The sequence below is a fragment of the Sceloporus occidentalis genome, unplaced genomic scaffold, assembly GCF_023333645.1.
Source record: "Sceloporus occidentalis isolate IW3139 unplaced genomic scaffold, rSceOcc1.0.p SCAF_5, whole genome shotgun sequence".
NCBI classification, from domain to species: Eukaryota; Metazoa; Chordata; class Lepidosauria; order Squamata; family Phrynosomatidae; genus Sceloporus; species Sceloporus occidentalis.
This window is the reverse complement of record NW_028316985.1, coordinates 55005876-55024734: the sequence shown is the minus strand read 5'-3', so window position 1 is coordinate 55024734 and position 18859 is coordinate 55005876. Positions and strand designations below refer to the sequence as shown.

The 18859-nt window shown below is 40.8% G+C and overlaps 1 protein-coding gene across 2 annotated transcripts in view; it reads left to right on the top strand.

The window, feature by feature from the left end:
- TPH2 (tryptophan hydroxylase 2) overlaps nt 1–18859 on the top strand; it is a 93212-nt gene that overhangs the window by 22166 nt on the left and 52187 nt on the right. For both annotated transcript variants that reach the window (XM_089526814.1, XM_089526816.1), the window contains 2 exons: nt 6446–6642; nt 15104–15239. In XM_089526814.1, coding sequence (XP_089382940.1) covers nt 6446–6642; nt 15104–15239 — 333 coding nt within the window. The remainder of the gene's footprint in view (nt 1–6445; nt 6643–15103; nt 15240–18859) is intronic.

Genomic DNA, 18859 nt, shown 5'->3' with positions numbered 1-18859 from the left:
CTCAGTCTCTATAATAGATTCTATATCCTTTAATTTTGCAATAGGGCTGACAGTTCTAGTAACAGCTAAAACATAAACAGGCTCTAATTCATAAGGACTGGCCTTAACATTTTATCCTGAGGATCTTTACCTCTAATCCAGATGGTTATGGTTTACTTGATGGGAAAAAAGCAGTACTCTGCATGTGCAAGCTCTTCCATATCATTACACCTTGAAAACATGTCCCAAGTTAGCTGTTAATATATTTACATGAAGACAAATTAAGGCCTCTTACAGAATAATTTGGTCTACTCCTAAATATGGTACCTGTCACCTTCTTGCTCTATATTCATCTGTTTGTCTTATCCAGCCTACTCCATCCTGCCACTATCCAGTGAATGTACTGGGTTGGGATATTGAGAATTGCAATACAACACTTTTGAGGGTACAATGTTCAGCAAGGTTAATCTAATCTTCTATCATTTGAGATGTTACTTTCCCATACCAAACAGAGCTAGTATGGGATAATTTTTTATAGCTCTTGCCATGTTTATGATCTCAGATTAAAGCACAGAATACTGAAAAAGAATATTTACAATTGCAGAATAGCCATAATTCTGCCCCATCAAAAGAGGCATGGGAAGCAAAATAAATATGTAAAATTTAAAATAATAATGGTTAATAAACAAAGGCTCTAGTTTTTCAATGTCCAAACTATTGGCCCAGAGAGCTTGGAAAAACTACCTTTTTTCAGACAAGAACTCCCAGAATCCTCTAATCACCATAGTCAAAAGCTAACTTTTCCAATTATGCCCTGCTTTGCAATTAGATTAAATAACAGTCATGTTTGTGAGCATCCCAGCTGCACACATTTAAAAGAAGAATTACAGTACGCTAAGCCTATGGCCTAGGTGGGCTGCTGGTGGGATGAGATTCAGGGAAAGCTGGAGGAAGAACAATTACAATTGAAATCAGCTTTTGGAGGCAATACTCAGGAAGCATTCAAGACTTTCTATTTACTGCCCATTCACTGCTACCCTGATATGCCACTAGCGTTCAGCCCCCCCACCTTGATGCAGCTGTTTGTTCTTCACAGAAGGTGGGAGAAGCGGAAAAGAAGATGATTGTGTCTAATGAAAATTTCCAGGCTGAATAGACAGTTTCAAAGCACATTAATTCCATGTGATTCTGTCTCCATGGGGAATGCTTATTATCAGAGTATCTCATATCAGTTCTTGCATCTAGGAAATGCACACATCCATGCTTAAAGAAGTCTTAAAAGATTGAGATAGAAGGAGGAAGGACTAATAAATCAGACATCACACACCTTGACAATAGGAGGCCTATGACTCCCCTGTCAGTTTATTGTTTTAGTATTTTTAGTATTCAGAGTGCTTTATGAATGTTATTGCATTCACAACAGCTTGATGAAAAATGTCTTTGAATGGGAAATAGGGCCAAAGCCACCTAGAGATTTGATGGGCATATATCTGCACATGACTGAACATCACCATCCAGCATTCAGCTGCTTCTAACAGAACCTTCAGGCTTTCAGTTCTAGCTGTGCCACTTTAGAAGCAAGGCACACTGATCAAAAGTGATCCAACGAAAGCATGAAAAATGGGCTATAGCAATGGCTGAACATCACACAAGTGTAGTGTGGAGGGCAAGCAGGAAATAACATTGCACGAGGTTATAACTTCTTACTTGCCTGACCTCTGGTAAGAAAATAAACAGTCTTGATATTGATCTCTAACTTAATCCTTTCTCCATCGTCAATCCATTGTACAAGCAATCAAAGTGCTTGCTAGAGGCAGAAATGTCTTTTGGAAAGCCACTGAAAATACTATCAAAAATCACAACATAGGCCCCATTCTGTCTGAGCAGAATGTATTCTTCAGAGGTGATGTTTTAGCATTCACCTTTAGGTTTGCTCCAGAGGGAGTTCAGGAACTCATTCCCTTGTGTGTGAAATGGTGAAATGAATGTAGGTGGTGTAGAATCAGGCATTAGAAGTGCCTGTAGGTGTTAGACTGAAGGTATTAGAAGCTCCATTCAGGGCAAGCCCCCCCGCCAAAGACTACTAAAATGTTGGTGAACACTTATGACCAGTGTTGTGCTTGTGTTAAAACATTTCTTGTTCTTATTAAGATATTTCTCAGCAAGTCCTTCTGTATTTGATTTATTTGTAACCCAGCTCTCTACCACTGAGCTCAATATGGCATATATGGCTTTCTCATCTGCTTCCACTTTGTTCTTATGATAACCTCTTGAGGTAGGTCAGGTTGAGCGAGAGTGATTGGCCCCAGGTCATTCCATCAGCTTAATAACGCCCAACATATTTGAACCTGCATCTCGAAGCATTTGCCTAACACTTTAACTACTACACTGCACAGGATCTTTTTTGTACCATTACGGAGCTGTTGTTCAGTTTGATGGTGATGATTTTGGTTATGATTTGAATGAAACAAAAGTCTGAGTGATTGTACTTACAATTCTTAATATTTGTTTCACAGTATGTTCCATATAATATGAATCAAAAGCAACAATTTGATCATAACAGATACAGAGAGAGAAAGAGAGAGAGAGTTGCTAGCACTTGCCAACTGGTCCCAATGTTGTATGAAAATAATATGTTGTAAATATTGACTTTAATCAAGGGTCCAAAATACACTGCAGAAATAATTCAGTTTGAGACCACTTTAACTGCCCTGGCTCTTTGCTAGGGGATTCTGAGAACTGTAGTTTTGTGTAACATTTAGCCTTCTCTGTCAGAAAGCTCTGGTGCCACAAAAAACTACAATTCCCAGGATTCCCTAGCACTAAACCAGGGCAGCTAAAATGGGTTCAAACTGGATTATTTTTGCAGTGCATTTTGTAATTGTATATACTACTGCAACCCACCCCCTAGATCTGATGTTTTTGTCTAAAGTTGATGGACTGTGTCCAAAAATGTACTTGACTTCTGAGAAGGCTTGTCAGTGCTCTCTTTCTAAGGGTGACTTGCTTAGGGCTCATTCCCACTACAAAATAACCCGATGGGGAAATCAGGTTATTTTGTGATTAAATCTCTTGGGGCCATTTACTCCCCCTTTATTCCCCTTTGTCATTCATATGGAGGCTGGGGAGGAAGAACAGCTACCATAGAGAGAGGAAGAGGAGAAGGAAAGAAAAGGCAAATTCCTCTGAACAAACCTTGCCAAGAAAACCCCATGACAGACTTGAAGGCACACAACAACAACAACAACAACAACAACAACAACAACAACAGTAGAGAAGGGGTGGTGGCATGGCTGGAAGGCTTGGGCCCTGGCAACTCCTCCTCCTCTTCCTCCAGATGGACTGCCCTCTGGTGTGTCCCTCACCTCACCATCCATGGCAGTGCTCCCGCTCCTCCTCCTTGTCCTGACCCACCCTCAGCTGCCTCAACCGGGAAGCTCGGCCCAGTGCTCCCGGGCCCCGATATGGGCCTCTCCAGGCCCCAGGCCCCACCTCAGCCTCTGCTGCCTCAACCAGGGAGCCTGGCCAGGGCACTCTCGGGCCCTCTTCTGCCTCTTCGTCCTTTCTGGCTGAGATAGTGTGATTTGCCCAAGGGCACCCAATAGGTTTCCATGGCTGCAGTGGAAGAAAGTGAAGGCAAAGCTGCACTCCAAAGACTCTGGTGGTGCTTTGACTCTCTCTCCAAGAAGGAAAGCCTCTTAATTCCCTCCTTGCTGAGGGGAGGAAAGGAAGAAGGACTGCCCCACCTGCCAGTCTTGGCTGAACCCAAAGGGAGTGCCACGGGAGAGGAGCCACTCAAGATGGTGCCCCCAAGAATGGCACCAGAGCACTGGGGCTGACTGAGAGAAGCTGGCAAGAGCTGGCGCAGCTCCCTGATGTGAATCTGATCTGTCGTTTCCACTTGTTGAACACAGTTCAAATTCAGGTCTTTCCCAAAGAACCGTCCAAAAACTAGTGTCAGGAAAGAGAGGTTCTTTTGCATTTGCCTCGCTTCAGTTTGGTTGAAACCGAGCATAGAAGGATCAGAACCAGTTTCAAGTGGGAACAATGGACATATAACCCGAACAGCAATTAGCTTTAAACAAGCCCTTAAAGTCACCCAGTGGGTTTTTATATCTGAAGAGGATTTGAATTCTGGTATCCTGGAGTTCTAGTCCAACACTGAGGCTATTTCAGCACCTGGATTTCAATCTTGATTTACCTTAGACTAGAAGCTGTCTAAGGTAGACTAGATACTGTTTGTAGAGATCATAGCAATAAGTGGGATAATATGCACAAATGCTTACAACCACACGGTATTATTTCTGACCCTTTAATCACTTTTAAAAGAGCACTGATATTACTATAGGCATTGCCCAAAAGAATAACTGGAAGCAGGTCTGAGATCAGGGTAGTTTTAGATAAATAAATGTAGTTTTAAAATAAATGAAGAACTGAAGGGATTTTTTATGCTGCAAACCCATTTTTTTCCAAATACCAAATTTATATAAATAGAAGACTTGAATGGTAATTTTACTCTATTGAACTAATGAACAAGAATTATTAGAACAACAAAACCAGTATATAACAGGCTTTTTTTCTGGACTGTGTTCCGACTGTGTCCAGTGTCTTGAAGGGTTTGTTTCAGAATTGTTACTGAATTTAGAAAGTGAATTTCTTTCTTTGCCCTTTGTTTTAATATTAGAAGAGCCTGGGGATGGGCGTGGGTCAGCAACAACATTTGTTTTCGCTAGAGATGGTAGTGAACAAGCAGTTAACTCTTTTAAAATACCAGCTAGTACAAACTGGTGTAGGGTTGTCAGAATGAAAAGTGGAGAGGGCTCCTGTACCTTTAACGGCTGTGACTTGCTTCTTATGTGGTTGCATGACAAATAACACCTGCTGATATTCCCTCTTCTTCACAATCATTAAAGGTAAAGGAGCCCTCTCTAGTTTTTACTCTGGCAACTCCAAGTGTGACTGCAAATCCAGCCCTTCAAGGTAGGACAATCTGCCAAAGTAGCATCACTACCACCACTGTTTTTACTAATACCTCATGGCCTAGATATACAGGAAACCACACCTTTAGACTCATCAGGAAGGATAGTTTCCCATTTCAGACTGCCCCTTACATAACTTAAAATCATAGAAACTTAGCCAGCATGTGGGTAAAGCCAACCTATAGACCAGGCAAGTAACTAAGTAAACTCCAGTTTCCATTCAATATATTCATTGACGAACCAAGCAGAGAGAGATTCAGAAATATTCATTTGCTTTTATAATAAAAATAAAAATAAAAAGCAATAGCTAACTAAACTTATCAGCCTCCAAGCAACAATTTACTAAGGAAGCTTTCAAGACAAGATACCACTTGGCCTTCCTGACATAGGAGTAAATCACATGGGGCTTTCTGGGGCTTTTTGGAGCTCAGATCCGGGGTGACTGCGGGTCCACAATGCAAATTCACGTTATAAGATGATTGTGTTATCAGATGAGATTCCTTTCTATGGGTGCTCCTTCTGTGGTGCTTCCACAGTGATTCCAAAGTGACCCTAGTTTTGGTAAAATCGGAAAAAAGTGAATTCACAGAATTTGCTTTCAAGCTCACTTTGATTTCACTTCAAATTGGTCTGGTGTAGAAGATCACTCCGATGTCACCCCCCCTTGGCCCCCTGCGTCCTACTCCTCCATCCCCCTCCTCCTCCTTCATGCCATCTTGTCCTCTCTGCCACCCTGCGACCTCTCCCATTATCTCCTGCCTTCTCCTGTATCCGAACCCTGGCCTCAGTAACCCCCTGTGACCTATCCCATCATCCCCTGCCTTCTCCTGCATCCGAACCCTGGCTCCAGTGACCCCCTGCGACCTATCCCATCATCCCCGATGAAGGATGACAGCTAAGGAGGGGGCAGGGAAGGAGGACAGCGTCCAGAGCCCCACTGAGCATGCACAAGGATCCCAATTCGAATTGTTGAATCCGCTTGGTATGCACCGGTAATACAATTTGCACTCACTCTGCTTTGCATGAATCTGCATCATGTGATTTGCCTTGAATTCAATTCCCCCTCGATTCGGAAGGGCAACAGAAGGGCAACCAGGTGTGATAAAATATTCACGTTACGACGTGAATTCGCATAGCTGAACCAGGAGTCACCCCGGATCTGAGCTCCAAAAAGCCCCATGTGATATACTCCATAGCTTCATGGCTGATAGTGTCTCTTGCCTATCTGGATGAAGACAAGGGAGAGTCTCTTTCACAGGCAGAGATACACCAGTGAGGAAAATTCGAGAAGACTAATCAATAGTCTTGGCCATGAATGAGTATTAAAGGAGTCAGCAAAGGAATGGATATGTGAGATTGGATATATAACACTAGGGCATGCCTGTGTTTAGATGATTGGGGAGGGGAAGTTGTATGCAAAGCATTGGGAGATATAACCAGAATGTGCTTCTTTTCAGAATTTTTTTTTTTTGTAATTTTTTTCTTAGTGGCCAGCCAATCCCTAGAGTGGACTATACACAAGAAGAAATAAAAACATGGGGTGTCGTATTCAGGGAACTTACTAAACTCTACCCAACTCATGCTTGTCGAGAGTATTTGAAAAACTTCCCTTTGCTGACAAAGTACTGTGGCTACAGAGAGGATAATGTCCCTCAACTGGAGGATGTTGCTATATTTCTTAAAGGTAAAGGCCAGTATTGAATTCCTAGTGAACAAGGTGCTATATAAAGGTGCTATAATCACGGCATGATCCATATGTCATTGTCATTGATAGAAGAATATATGCATTGCTGTCGGTGAGACTGTATGAACAGGATTTCACATATTTGGGGTTTTTGTGTATGTGTGTAGATATTTCTTTTCTGTAGCCTGGATCAACAAAGTACTGTATATTTTTATGCTGACATTGCTATATATGATAGATTAAAAATTAATCTTCCTCTGATGTAGGAATATTACCAACACTGGAGTATAGGAAGATGCTTTATATTGAGTGAAACCATTGGTCCATCCAGTCCATTGTTTTCAATTCTGACTGGCATAAAACTTCTACAGTTTCAGCCCTTTTCTTGTCCTACCTGGAGATGCTGGGCATTGAACCTAGGATCTTCTGCATGCAAAGCATGTGTTCTGTCCATTGACTCACTTTGGCTACAGTCCATTATAGAAACTCTGTTTGTGTGTCACTGATTCGCCCATTCCAGTACATCACAGTGCACCATAGTTCATGCATTCAGTGGTAACTTGTGCTAAAATAGTGCAGTGGAAGAGGGACGTGCAGTTCACCTCAAAACAATCTAAATCTTGTTAGCTTCATGAGTGTAAGCATCGGAGGCAGCTGTGAACATTAGCTTTCATGAAACCTTAGAGGACTGCACACCTCATGTATCCCTGCAACTTCCTCCAGTTTTTGCTTCCAAATGCCATGTAAGAGGTGTGGGGAGATATTTGTCATGTTTTCAGTGCCACCTGGGACATTTCAGACCTACGAAGGGAACAGAAATCACTTCCTATTTTTTTTTTTGAAAAGGCCTCCCCCAGCCTAAAATGGCACAAGATGACACTAAGACATGAGTGAAGCCAGTCCTCTGTAGATGGACAATTTTCAGCTAATAAAATCAGACATTTCTGTAAAATCTGTATGTAGAGACTAAAGGGCTGTACAGACCGCCCCAAAAGGGTGGCCTGTAGTTGCCCGTTTTTGCTCCACACGGAGGCCACACCAACCAAACGGTGCAGCCTCCAGGAAGTATAAAAAGAACCTGCTCCTGGTTTGCTGCCCTCATGCACACTGCTGATGTACACGTGGAACAGTGGCGTTTAGATGCTGCACCGCACGTACATCATCATGGTGGTCTCTGTGTGGATGGGGATGAACCATAATGGCACCTGGACAGTGCGGTAGGGCTCAGGAGTGTGCAAACGCTCTGCTCTCCAGAGCCCTAAAATAGGCCACAGGCTGGCGCTTTGCACCAGTCTGTACTGGGCCTAACTGAAAGAAACAAGTTGGCAGCATGAGCTTTTGTAGACTTAAGTCTACTTCCTCAGATACATTTGGAATGTGTAAAATCTGTGTATGTGTAAAAAGTGTGTAAAATCTGTAAAATTTCAGAAAGGGGAATAGTAAGGAGATGTAATTATAAAGGAAGCAGTAATTATAAAGAAAGCAGAAAGGGAAAACAAGAAAAGGGATTTTGGTGGTCTTGATGAGAAATGGGATATTCAAAAATTCAGGCAGTTTTTTCTTCTCTCCATAGCTCAAAATATAGAAAGATGGTGGGGGGAAATAAAATTGTGAATGGCATTTTTCAGCGTCATTATTATTAAGGTTCTTAGTACAGGCATTGCGTTTAAATTTAAATAGCAATTTATCATCAATTTAGCTGTTAATTTTTCTTTTTCCAAAGTAAAAGCAACTGAATTAATATTTAGCTTATTAATGATGAAACAAATCAACTAACCCATCTTGGCTACCTTTTTATTTTTTTATTTCTGGCCATGCCATTGCAGTGTTACTGCAGCTGAACTTCTGAACTAGTGTCATGTTGATGATTCTTGGTCACAGATGTCACAAATCAGCATCCCTCTCATTTAGCATGCAGATGCTTTTAGTAAATGTTATGTCTGAATGCACATCTGGTAATTATAGAAAATCTGTTTTATAAGCCACTTTAATCTCCCCTGGAAATGTAGAATAACTGTCCCATACCATTCACACTCTACATATAACAAGGCTAAAGTGCTTTCAAGTGTCCCACAAGTGGCTTTGACCAGCTTCATCTTTAGCAAGGCTTAGATAATGAGGTTTTAAAAATCCTGAGTACTGAATTCTTAACACTGAATAAATAAATAAACAGACCAGCTCTGTGTGCCAAAATTTCACACCAAACCAAACTAGCCTTCTGGAATTTCTAAAGTTTCTCCTTCAGAAATTGTAACAGCTGAGAAAATCTTTGCCATACTGAAGGTATTCTGGACAAAAGTCCTAGCTGATCTCTCCTTCCCTAGAGACATTCTTTGTTATGACATATGTCTTGTGACTATCTGAACCACATCTGAATTAAAAAGCAAACAAACAAGCAGATAAACTCTGCTAGGTAGTCATGGAAAGTTAGCAATCTTCTTTTGTAAGATATTTGCAATGCCTCTTTGCCTATTGTATATTTTTTCTTCCCAAGAGGGGACTTCATATGTCCTTGGAATTAAGGCTTATAGGCTTAGGTTCTGTGTACTGGATCATACAAGTCCTGAAGTGGGATGTATGCAAAAGGCCAAATGTTAGGAGTTTAGATTTCTCATGTGGTTTGCAGGAGATTGTTTGGCAGTGACATCACTTGGGGGGATGCAGTGGTGCAGCTGCATTGGGTGACCCCTGCAACTTCCTCCAATTTTTGGTATGGGCCATGGCAGCAAGGTGGGGGAGTGTCCTTTTGGCCCCACCCTTGGAAGCCTCACATCCTGGAAGCCCTTCACCCCACATTGGATGACACCCTGGGTGGGAATGCCACTGTTGCCTGACATGGACTCCATGTCTTCTAACTGTCCAGACTTTTCAGGGGCATTCCCTTTTAATCCTCTGTTGTCCCACTTTTCAGTTGTTCTCTAAATGTCCCAGTTTCTCTCTTCTCATCCTGCTTTTCCCCTTTCCCCCTTTGTCTTTCAATTGCTACAAATTTAGTCAAAGATTCCATAGCAGTTTGCATTCAGTTAACTCAATAGGAATGAGAGGACAGGAGGAGACAGAATCTTACTCTTCTTAGTAGGTTCAGGCAAAAGAAAACCACTGCAGCATCTCCTAGCTTGTTTGTTCCTCAGTAATATCTTGTCCCATCTTGACTGCACTCTGATGTTGCCACATGTATTCCAGTTTTCATGAAATATTGGTGCATCTGCAGCTTTGTCTTGTCTTTCCCCAAGTAATAAAGGCACTAGATAGAAGCTTGTGCATCACAGTGTGGAGCTCTACATCGAAAAGGCTACCAGATTGAAATACTTCTCTGTTAGTTTTCTCTGACCCAGCTTCTCGGTTGAGAACATTGCTGCTGTCTTCCAGGTTAATGTCTCCTTTCTAACTCAGAATGACCTGATGTCCTCACTGCAAAGGAGGACAAGGCCCTGCAAAATGTAAGATATTCAAGAAAAATGTACAGCATTACCAAATAAAAGCTAAAAACACTCATATAAAGACAAATGAGAAAGCCAGCATGGTGTAGTGGTTAGAGTGCTGGACTATGACTCTGGAGACCAGGGTTCAAATCCTGGCTTGGCCATCAAATCCACTGGATGAGCTTTGGCGAGTCACATGCTCTCAGCCTCAAAGGATGGCCATGGCAAACCTCCTCTAAAGAAACTTGCCAAGAAAACCCCATGATAGGTTCACCTTAGGCTTGCCATAAGTTCGAAATGACTTGAAGGCACACAACACACACACACACACACACACACACACACACACACACACAAAATAATGCTTCTTAGTCATTAATGGGGGACACTTTGGACTTCTTCCTGGACAGAAGGTTGAAATGTAGCACATATCCCAGAAAATCTAGCACATATCCCCATTTTTCTTAGCTGGTGGACCTGCCTGCCTTCCAAAGTGAGGCCTGGAAATTGGGGCAGAACTAAGTGAGTAGCCTAATATTACTTACACTTGGTGTACCTGGATAACAAAATGCCACCTTCATAAATTACAACTATGTGTGAGCATGTGTCTTCAAGTCACCTGCTGACCTATGGTGACCCCATGAATTTAGTAAGGTTTTCTTAGGCAAGGGATACTTAAAGGTGGGATTGTCACTTCCTTCCTCTGAAATATAGTACCTGGTATTTGCTGCTGACCTTTCATCCAAGTACTAATCAGAGCTGACCAAGCATCTTCTAAGATCAGATTGGATGCCAGCCACAGATGCTGGTGAAACGTCAGAAAGTAACTGCTAGAACATGGCCACATAGCCCGAAAAAACCCACAAAAAATTTCATCTAAGGAGATTATCAGATTGGAAATGGGAGCAAAGCCCATCTTTATCCCGTCCATGACAGCAATCATGTGAAAGACATTCACACATTCATGCTGATCCTGTCATTAAACTGTAAGTGAAGTGGAATTGCATTAACATGTACTTCTGTTAATACAAAATGAAGGGCAAGGATGGGACAATTCCACTTCAGTGACGGGACAATGACAGAATAAGCACTATGACATGTGAAAGTCTTTTGTGCTATTGTGGTCAATCACAGTTTAATGATGGGATACTGACAGGATAAGCGCAAAGTCGTATGAAAATCTTTTCACGATCGAGCTATAACCACTCTGTCACCAGGACTCCTCTGATTTCTCCTCCATCATCCCATTTCATATGGGTTGATTCTGTCCCTCTGAGTTTTCTTCACTGTCCAGCTTTCACAATCATACATCCCCAGCATCTGCAGCAGGTACTGTCCCATAACCTTCCAGAGACAGCATGTGGGCCAATTAATTTCAATAAGTTTTGCTTTATCTTTGTCCCCCCTCCTCACCCTTTCCCTCCATTTGTGTTATGTCTTTTGTACTGTAAACCCGAGGGCAGGAAGTACCTTGCCTTTTTTTATTTGAAAGTCTCTCTTTGGAAGCCTTTTTTGACTGAAGAGGAATTTCAATATGCTTAAAGATAAAACAAATAGAACTTCACTAAAGGTGCATGTAGGGCAGTCTGCAGGAACTGCTGTGGAAGCACTCTGATGAAGACATGTTTTTAGCTAAAAAAAAAAAAGGCGAATCAGATGCCAAACTTCTTTCCTCTTTAGTTCCAATCAAGTTGATGATTCAGGATCACTCCTTGTCCCACACGTCCCAGATGATCTCTTCTGCTTTGTGGGCACAAGAAAGTTATTAGTGCTGCCATTTTCAGTGATTCAGAGTGCTTATATTTCTAGCAACATAAAATGTTTAACATTGACCTCCCTCCCATGCTCCCTTGCCCCCATTATGAGTACTGCAAAGTCACAGCAAAGTATAATCATCAGAACCTGTGGAAGACTTTTCAATTGGAAATAAAATACAGTGTACGGTCTGAAAGGCTGACCTGCCCAACTCCCACTCCTTCCTTTATTCTGCCTTTATGGCTGCCAGCACTTAACGTTAATTGGCTCTCTGCTCTTTGAGCCTGGTCATATCTTTCAAAGGTGCTTCCTGCATTGTTCTTCCAGTCCCTGAGGAATGGCACTGAAGTACAATTCTTTTTTTTTCCTTGAAAGTAGAATAGCACTCTTAAGGTTCAAAAGTATTATCTCAATCCAAGGACAACAGTCAAATATATTTTTTGAAGGTGACTAAGCTTGGATCCTTTTATGGTAAACTGTAACTAATGAGTTACGAAAAGAAGATGGGAAAGGAACTGCCCCTTCAAAGTCATTGTGAGTTTGGGGACATCTTGGTTGAGAGACATGTCTGATGAAGGGACCTTTCCTTCAAATGGAAGAAATCTGAATTTGACACATTTGTCCAGGAAAAATGTTATTCAGAAAGCACAGAAAACAACCATGCATTTAGCTTAAACTTACTATCTGGATTGTCAGCCACTATTATTCTGAACCACAGGTGGTGTGTGACCTTTCAGATGTTGTGTGACAATGCTCATCACCACTTGGCATTGCCAAAGCTGGTTGGGCCATTGGGATCCAGAAAGATTATGAAAGCTACAGGCAACCATCCTTGTTACTGATAAAATACAAGTAGTTTTGTGTCCTTCCAAATGTCATACTACAATCCTTATTGTTTTTTTAAAAATAAGTTAAAGTACAGCACACATACATGCCCATTAAAAGATCTTTCAACAAAACAGCTAATCACAAAAAGCCTATTTGAACAGGAACATCTCAGTCTGCTGGAGAAAGGAGAGGAGAAAGCGGGCCAGGCTAGGGAGTAGACACTGAAAAATCTCATTAGGTGTCCTCACCAGGTAGGGTTGTGGCAGTGGTGACAGTGAGAAAAAACTGTCTTGCAAGGAATTTAAAAGTCAAGAGACCTGTTATAGGGAGATACAACTTCCAGATAACATGAAGCTAAAACAGCCTAAATGGTTAAAACAGTTTCAAACCATGTCCATGTACATTTTGGAAACAAGTAAAATAAGATCCAAAACTTTAATAAATTATATCCCTCCCACCAAGTGTTTTAATTTGGGTATGGGAAGAAAGAAGTCAATGCCACTCAGGCTTCTGAGGGAAGGACGTTCTACATATGGGCAGCATAGCAGAAAAGGCTGTCTCCCCATCCTCTGGCAATTCATTGCTCCAACTGATTGGAGATGGAGGTGCAACCCTTGAACAAACCACACTTCTTGGACAGGCATACAGAGAGAGATACACCTTCATGTTTCAAAGTCTCAAACCATTTAGACATTTACTCAATGCAGAAACCAAGGCTAGTGGCCTCTAATAGTGTTATCCTCTATGAATTTCATTTATTTCTCTATCAAAGCTGTTCAAAACTGTCCAAATTTCCCCATAAAAGCAGATCTTGCTACCACTTGGAACACCAACTGTATATATTGTGTAATGAAGGACTACCTCTTAACTGTCCTGAATCTGTCACCATTCAGCTTCACTGGATAACCCTAGGATTTAGTACTTTGAGAGAAAGGGAACTCTATCAATGTTTTTTCCACACTCTGCATAGTTTTATATTCCTCTGCCATGTCTCCCTATATTCACCTATTTTCTGGTTTTACTGCAAATTATGTTCATAGAAGTAAGGGAGAAGAGTGGCTTCCTAACCACTGGCCTTGTTTACTGGGGGACATGGATAGTTGTCCTCTCAAAAATAATCTTTCCAAGCTCTTCGCAGTGTTTCACTTTGTAACTTCTATCATTTCCTTCCTTATTCACTTTTTTTTTTTTTTGGGGGGGGGGACTGAACAGCATCAGGTTTTGTATTCATACATGGTAGCTCTTGGCTATCCTTTTCTGTACCTTTCCCAGATCTACAGTATTTCTTCTTTTTTTAAAAAAAGCAGCAACTCAACTGTATGAAGTATTCAAAGTGTGTTCATGCTGTAGATTTATTTAAGGGCGGTATGATACAGGCAGTTACACTTTGGACTCTTTTCTTAATGATTCCTAATGATGACATGGAATTTGCCCTTTTCACCATTGTTGTACATTGGGTCAATCTTTTCATTGTTCTAAACAGTATAATTCATTCGCGATTTCAGCATCCACTTCCCCCTATTCCAATATGATTTCTGGAACCCAATATCCCATATACACCTGGCTGTAAGTCAACCTCATGTTGGGCAGATTTTGGAGCCAAAATTATGGATTTTTATATGACCCATGAATAAATCGAAAGTAAAACCTAGGAGCATGTAACAAAGGATCTAAAGGATGAAGCAAAAGAAAACAGTGCCAAAGAACTTGCAAAATTGCAGCAGACATAACTGTTTATGCTCACACTAAAGGCTGCAAGGATGAGAGAGTTGAGTGGGGTCAGTGTTTTGAGGATAGATTACACTCCTTCCTTTGACCAGGGGATGGTTCCTATTTTTAATAAGAGTTACAGTACAGTACTTACATTGACCTGGGGACAAGTCAACTTAGTTTTTTGACTAAAATTTCTAGACTTTTACATGAGTACACACAGTCATTTAGAAATGTTTGATGATGATTTTAACATTAAAAAATTGTCATTAGATTTCATGAAGTACCTCAGGCTGTGTTATTCATAGAAGAATATTTCTCACCATGTGCAAATCCAGCATGAAACTGCAGCTCATCTATTTTATTTTTGCCTCTACCTGAATAAAAAACATAGCTAGCAAGATAGCTTTGCTGGGTGAATATGTTAACAACCTTGCAGGTGCATAACATATAAAATGCTTTGTTCGCATCTGTAAAAAATGTAAAGCTTGATGTGGCCCTGAAAATCTGTCTTCAGTTTGATGCTCTACATAAAACAGGAAGACGGTTCTGATATTGGTACAATAACCTTGGCATTTTTCAGCCTACTGATCTACATCAATTTGTGACTTTAATTTTTCTGAGAAGTGTATACTTGTTTCAAATAATGTGTAATCCTTTAAAACAAAAATTCTGTCAAGCATCTCTTACATTTTCTACTTACTGACATATATTCTCAAATAATTCTGTACTTTCTCCCACTTCAGAAAGGTCCGGATTTACAGTCAGACCAGTTGCTGGATATTTGTCACCTCGTGATTTCTTATCAGGCCTTGCCTATCGAGTTTTCCACTGTACCCAATATGTACGCCATGGCTCTGATCCGCTTTATACTCCTGAACCGTGAGTATCATTGGTCATAACTTAGTATTGCATTTGTAATCTGCCTTTCCTCCAAAGCATTCAGTGTGACATTTATGATTCTACCTCCTTAAGTTTTGAAACAGGTTTCCCACCCATGTTTCTTAGACTGAGTGATTGAGAGTCCTTGCCACCTCTCAGCCAATTCTGGATTCTGTCTACAGTCACCTTTATCAATTTCTCATCACCAGGTTTATGATAATGGTTAAACCAGGCAGGCCAGGTTAACATGAACACTCCACTTAAACCTTTTCAAGTATTGGAGATCCAGGATATTTACAATGGAGGGAAGGAATAGGCTCTTTTGTTACTCTTTTATGCTGATTATTATAAATATGATGAATAGATAGATATACATATACATTCCCCACAGTGAGAAACAAAGATATAGCAACATGTAGGCACTTACATTTTGTTACAATCTATAACATTATATGTAAGGCATTTTACACATAGTCATATAACTATCTAGATGCTTACCAGGACCGTTCATCTTAACACTTAACCCATTATCCGTGATAAAATACTATCCCAAGAATTAATGATCTTAAACAATTTTTGAACAAATCTTAACTATGGAGTTTATCGCATGGACAAAAACCCTGACTGTATCCCAATAGGATAAAGCCAGATTGCAGGATGCAGCCAGAAATTATCTCATGTAATTCACCACAGATTCCACTGGGTGAGTGCAGCCTGGATGCAGCCTGGGTCCAGGGCGTGCTTCGGAGGCTACTTTTTAAAGCTGGGAGCTTTCCAACTTTGAAAAGCAGCCTCTGAAGCATGCCTGGGACCTGGGATGCAGCCAGGCTGTACTCGCTCAGTGGAATCAGTGGAAAATTACATGTGATAATTCTTACCTGTATCCCGAAACCTGGCTGCATCCCATTGGGGTGCAGTCGGGTTTTTAGTCCATGCGATAAGCTTCCATATGAATAGCATGTAGGCATATACTATCTATCCTACCATTAGACTAGTGGTTCCAAGACTGTGCCCTTTAAGAGATTTTGGACTTCAGCTCCCAGAAGCCTCAGCCATGTTGGTCAATAGTCTAGGATTCTGGGAGCTGAAGTCCAAAATCCCTTAAAGAGCACAGTTTGGGGACTACTGCATTAGATCTTCCTTACCATTGTGAATCTGCATTTTAGGGTGGCATGTCAAGGCTATCAGGGATGATCTTCCACTTTTTATTTAAACATCATCTTCGACAGGGTTAGAGGCATGCTAAAAAGCAGCTTGATTTTTGTGGCTCTGACTTACCTTTTTTTATTTTCTCCTGCCACCCATGCACCACATTGATTATCCAGTCAGAAGCCTAGATCTTAACTTTATGTTTGATATACTAGAAATCTTTGTTTAGTGCACACTGCACTTTTAGAATTCTACACACTACCTGTTCATCAAGTATCATCTAATGCACTAACTCACAGGGTCACTTCCAGCCAGCCTTTTAAGAGAACATCTGACAGTCTTCCTAGACATGAAACCTAAACAATTTCCCCCTTTCTTTCATTTCAGGGGCTCCCAAACTTTTTGACTCATGGAGCCCTCACCTCTACGGTGGAGACCCTAAGTGGCCTACCCTATGTTTTACAGGTTAATGGTGTTTGGGAGTATAGTCATATTCTTTAATTTTATTCAATTTTTACTTCTTTCATTTTCCTGGAGCGGCCACAGAACACCTGAGAATTGCATGTGGCTCATCAGAACCGTGGTTGGGAATCACTGTTTTATTTTAACTCAGAAAATTTGCAGAGCATGGTTCTGCTCTAATGAACCTCTCTCATGGCTCACATCTGAGGCTAGGCCACAATGTCCAAATCCTGTATGTTTGCACTGTGCCTGTCTCCTTTGTCTGAGGCCAGGTCTTCCTTTAGCCCCCTTCCAATGCACACATACTATTAATGGTGTACCTGTGCAGATGAGCAATAGTCGGAGACATAACCATGTCAGTCTAGATCAGCATAAAAAGATATAAATAAATTATTTGAGATTCACTGAGAAAATTAATTTTCTGGCATAAGCTTTCGTGGACTCCAGTTTATTTTCTCAGATGCACCACATAAACTTATGCTGGAATTTTCTTTTTTTCCAGTCTCAAAGTTGCTGCAAGTTTCCCTTTTAACTTTTTTAAACAGAGGGGCAATGTCTGTGAAATTAAGCTAATGTCTCAAGACCTCTTGCACAAAGAGAGGGAAAGGAGCAACTGGCAGGTATATGCTTTTTACACCTTGCCTTCTTTTCTGTATTTATAAGTATGAAGGTACAAACCAGCAGGCAGGGTGAGCAGGCCCCAGGGAAGCTGGATAGTCACAGAGCACAAAAGGTTGGCTAACTCTCTACTTTATCTTTTTCTGAAGCAAAGGTCCAGGCCTGCTGTGATAGCTGATCAATTATTAAATAGAATTGTTTGAACATGTTGCCATCTGGCTTTCATCTGTGCAGCAGAAAGTGCCACTTTGTATAATAGAACTTTAACCCTACTGCTTGGAGGGCATCCTTTCTGAACACAAAAGGCCAGGAGACTGCATCTAAGAACCACATGACCCCCAGTGTCACATTTGCTGCCAAGATCTTGTTCTGATAATGGCCCCTGTCTTGCTTTTTGTACAATGCTGCTATTTATTTATATATTTATTTCCTCTATGTATAGCACTTGTACTTTAAGATCAAGTAATTTGTTTCACTGTAATTTATGCTGTATCTGCACTTTTTAAAATGCTGTAGACTAAATATTGCATATAAACCATAGTTGGCTTGGGATACCAAGCAAGGAAATTTGGGGTAATGGTTAGTATGGAACAGGGCTTAATGAGCATGGTAAGTGACACTATAGGAGGAAGAGATAGGGAAGTTAGCAACTGACCTGGTCTAATCACCTTCTTCTTCTCCTCAACGTTCAACACTCTGGTTGCCACTTCTATCTGGGGTGCTACTACTGAATACCAGCCTAGTCCATGATAAAAACACTATGTACCCATGGTACTCAGTGGATTTCCATGGCCAAACACAGCTTTGAACCCAGTTTTCCAGATAAAATACATATCACTGATGTGCATAACTGAGGCCTCTTCCTCAAACATTCTGATAAATGTTGTGGTATTGTACAATATTTCAAGATTTTATGTACTCAAATTATTGTTTCTGTTCCTGCATCCAACAGCTTTTTGCTTCTTGTTTCCTGCTGGTCATAGTAGATTTTAATACTGTACTACCCTTGATCTGTGCATTACCTTCCCCCCACTTGAAATATGATTAAGCTGTCTTGTTGGTTGGTTTCCCTCCATCCTCACCTTTCCCAACATGAACTCAACCCCTATTTAGAGCACAGAGGGATGCAGGAACAGAAATAATAATTTCATCATATAAAATCCTATATACTCCTATACACTCTTCTCCTAGTATCCACATTACCAGTCTTCCACATGATTTCTATTTTCTATTTCTGTTTTCTGATTAATTTTTTTGTGTGATCATATTGCTAAAACGATATAAGGATTCACCACTTTAGCATTGTATCATTTTTTAAGGAATTAAAAAAACAACAACTTTCTATCTGGTAACTGGAAGATAACATTCTCCTCTCACACATTATTTCTATT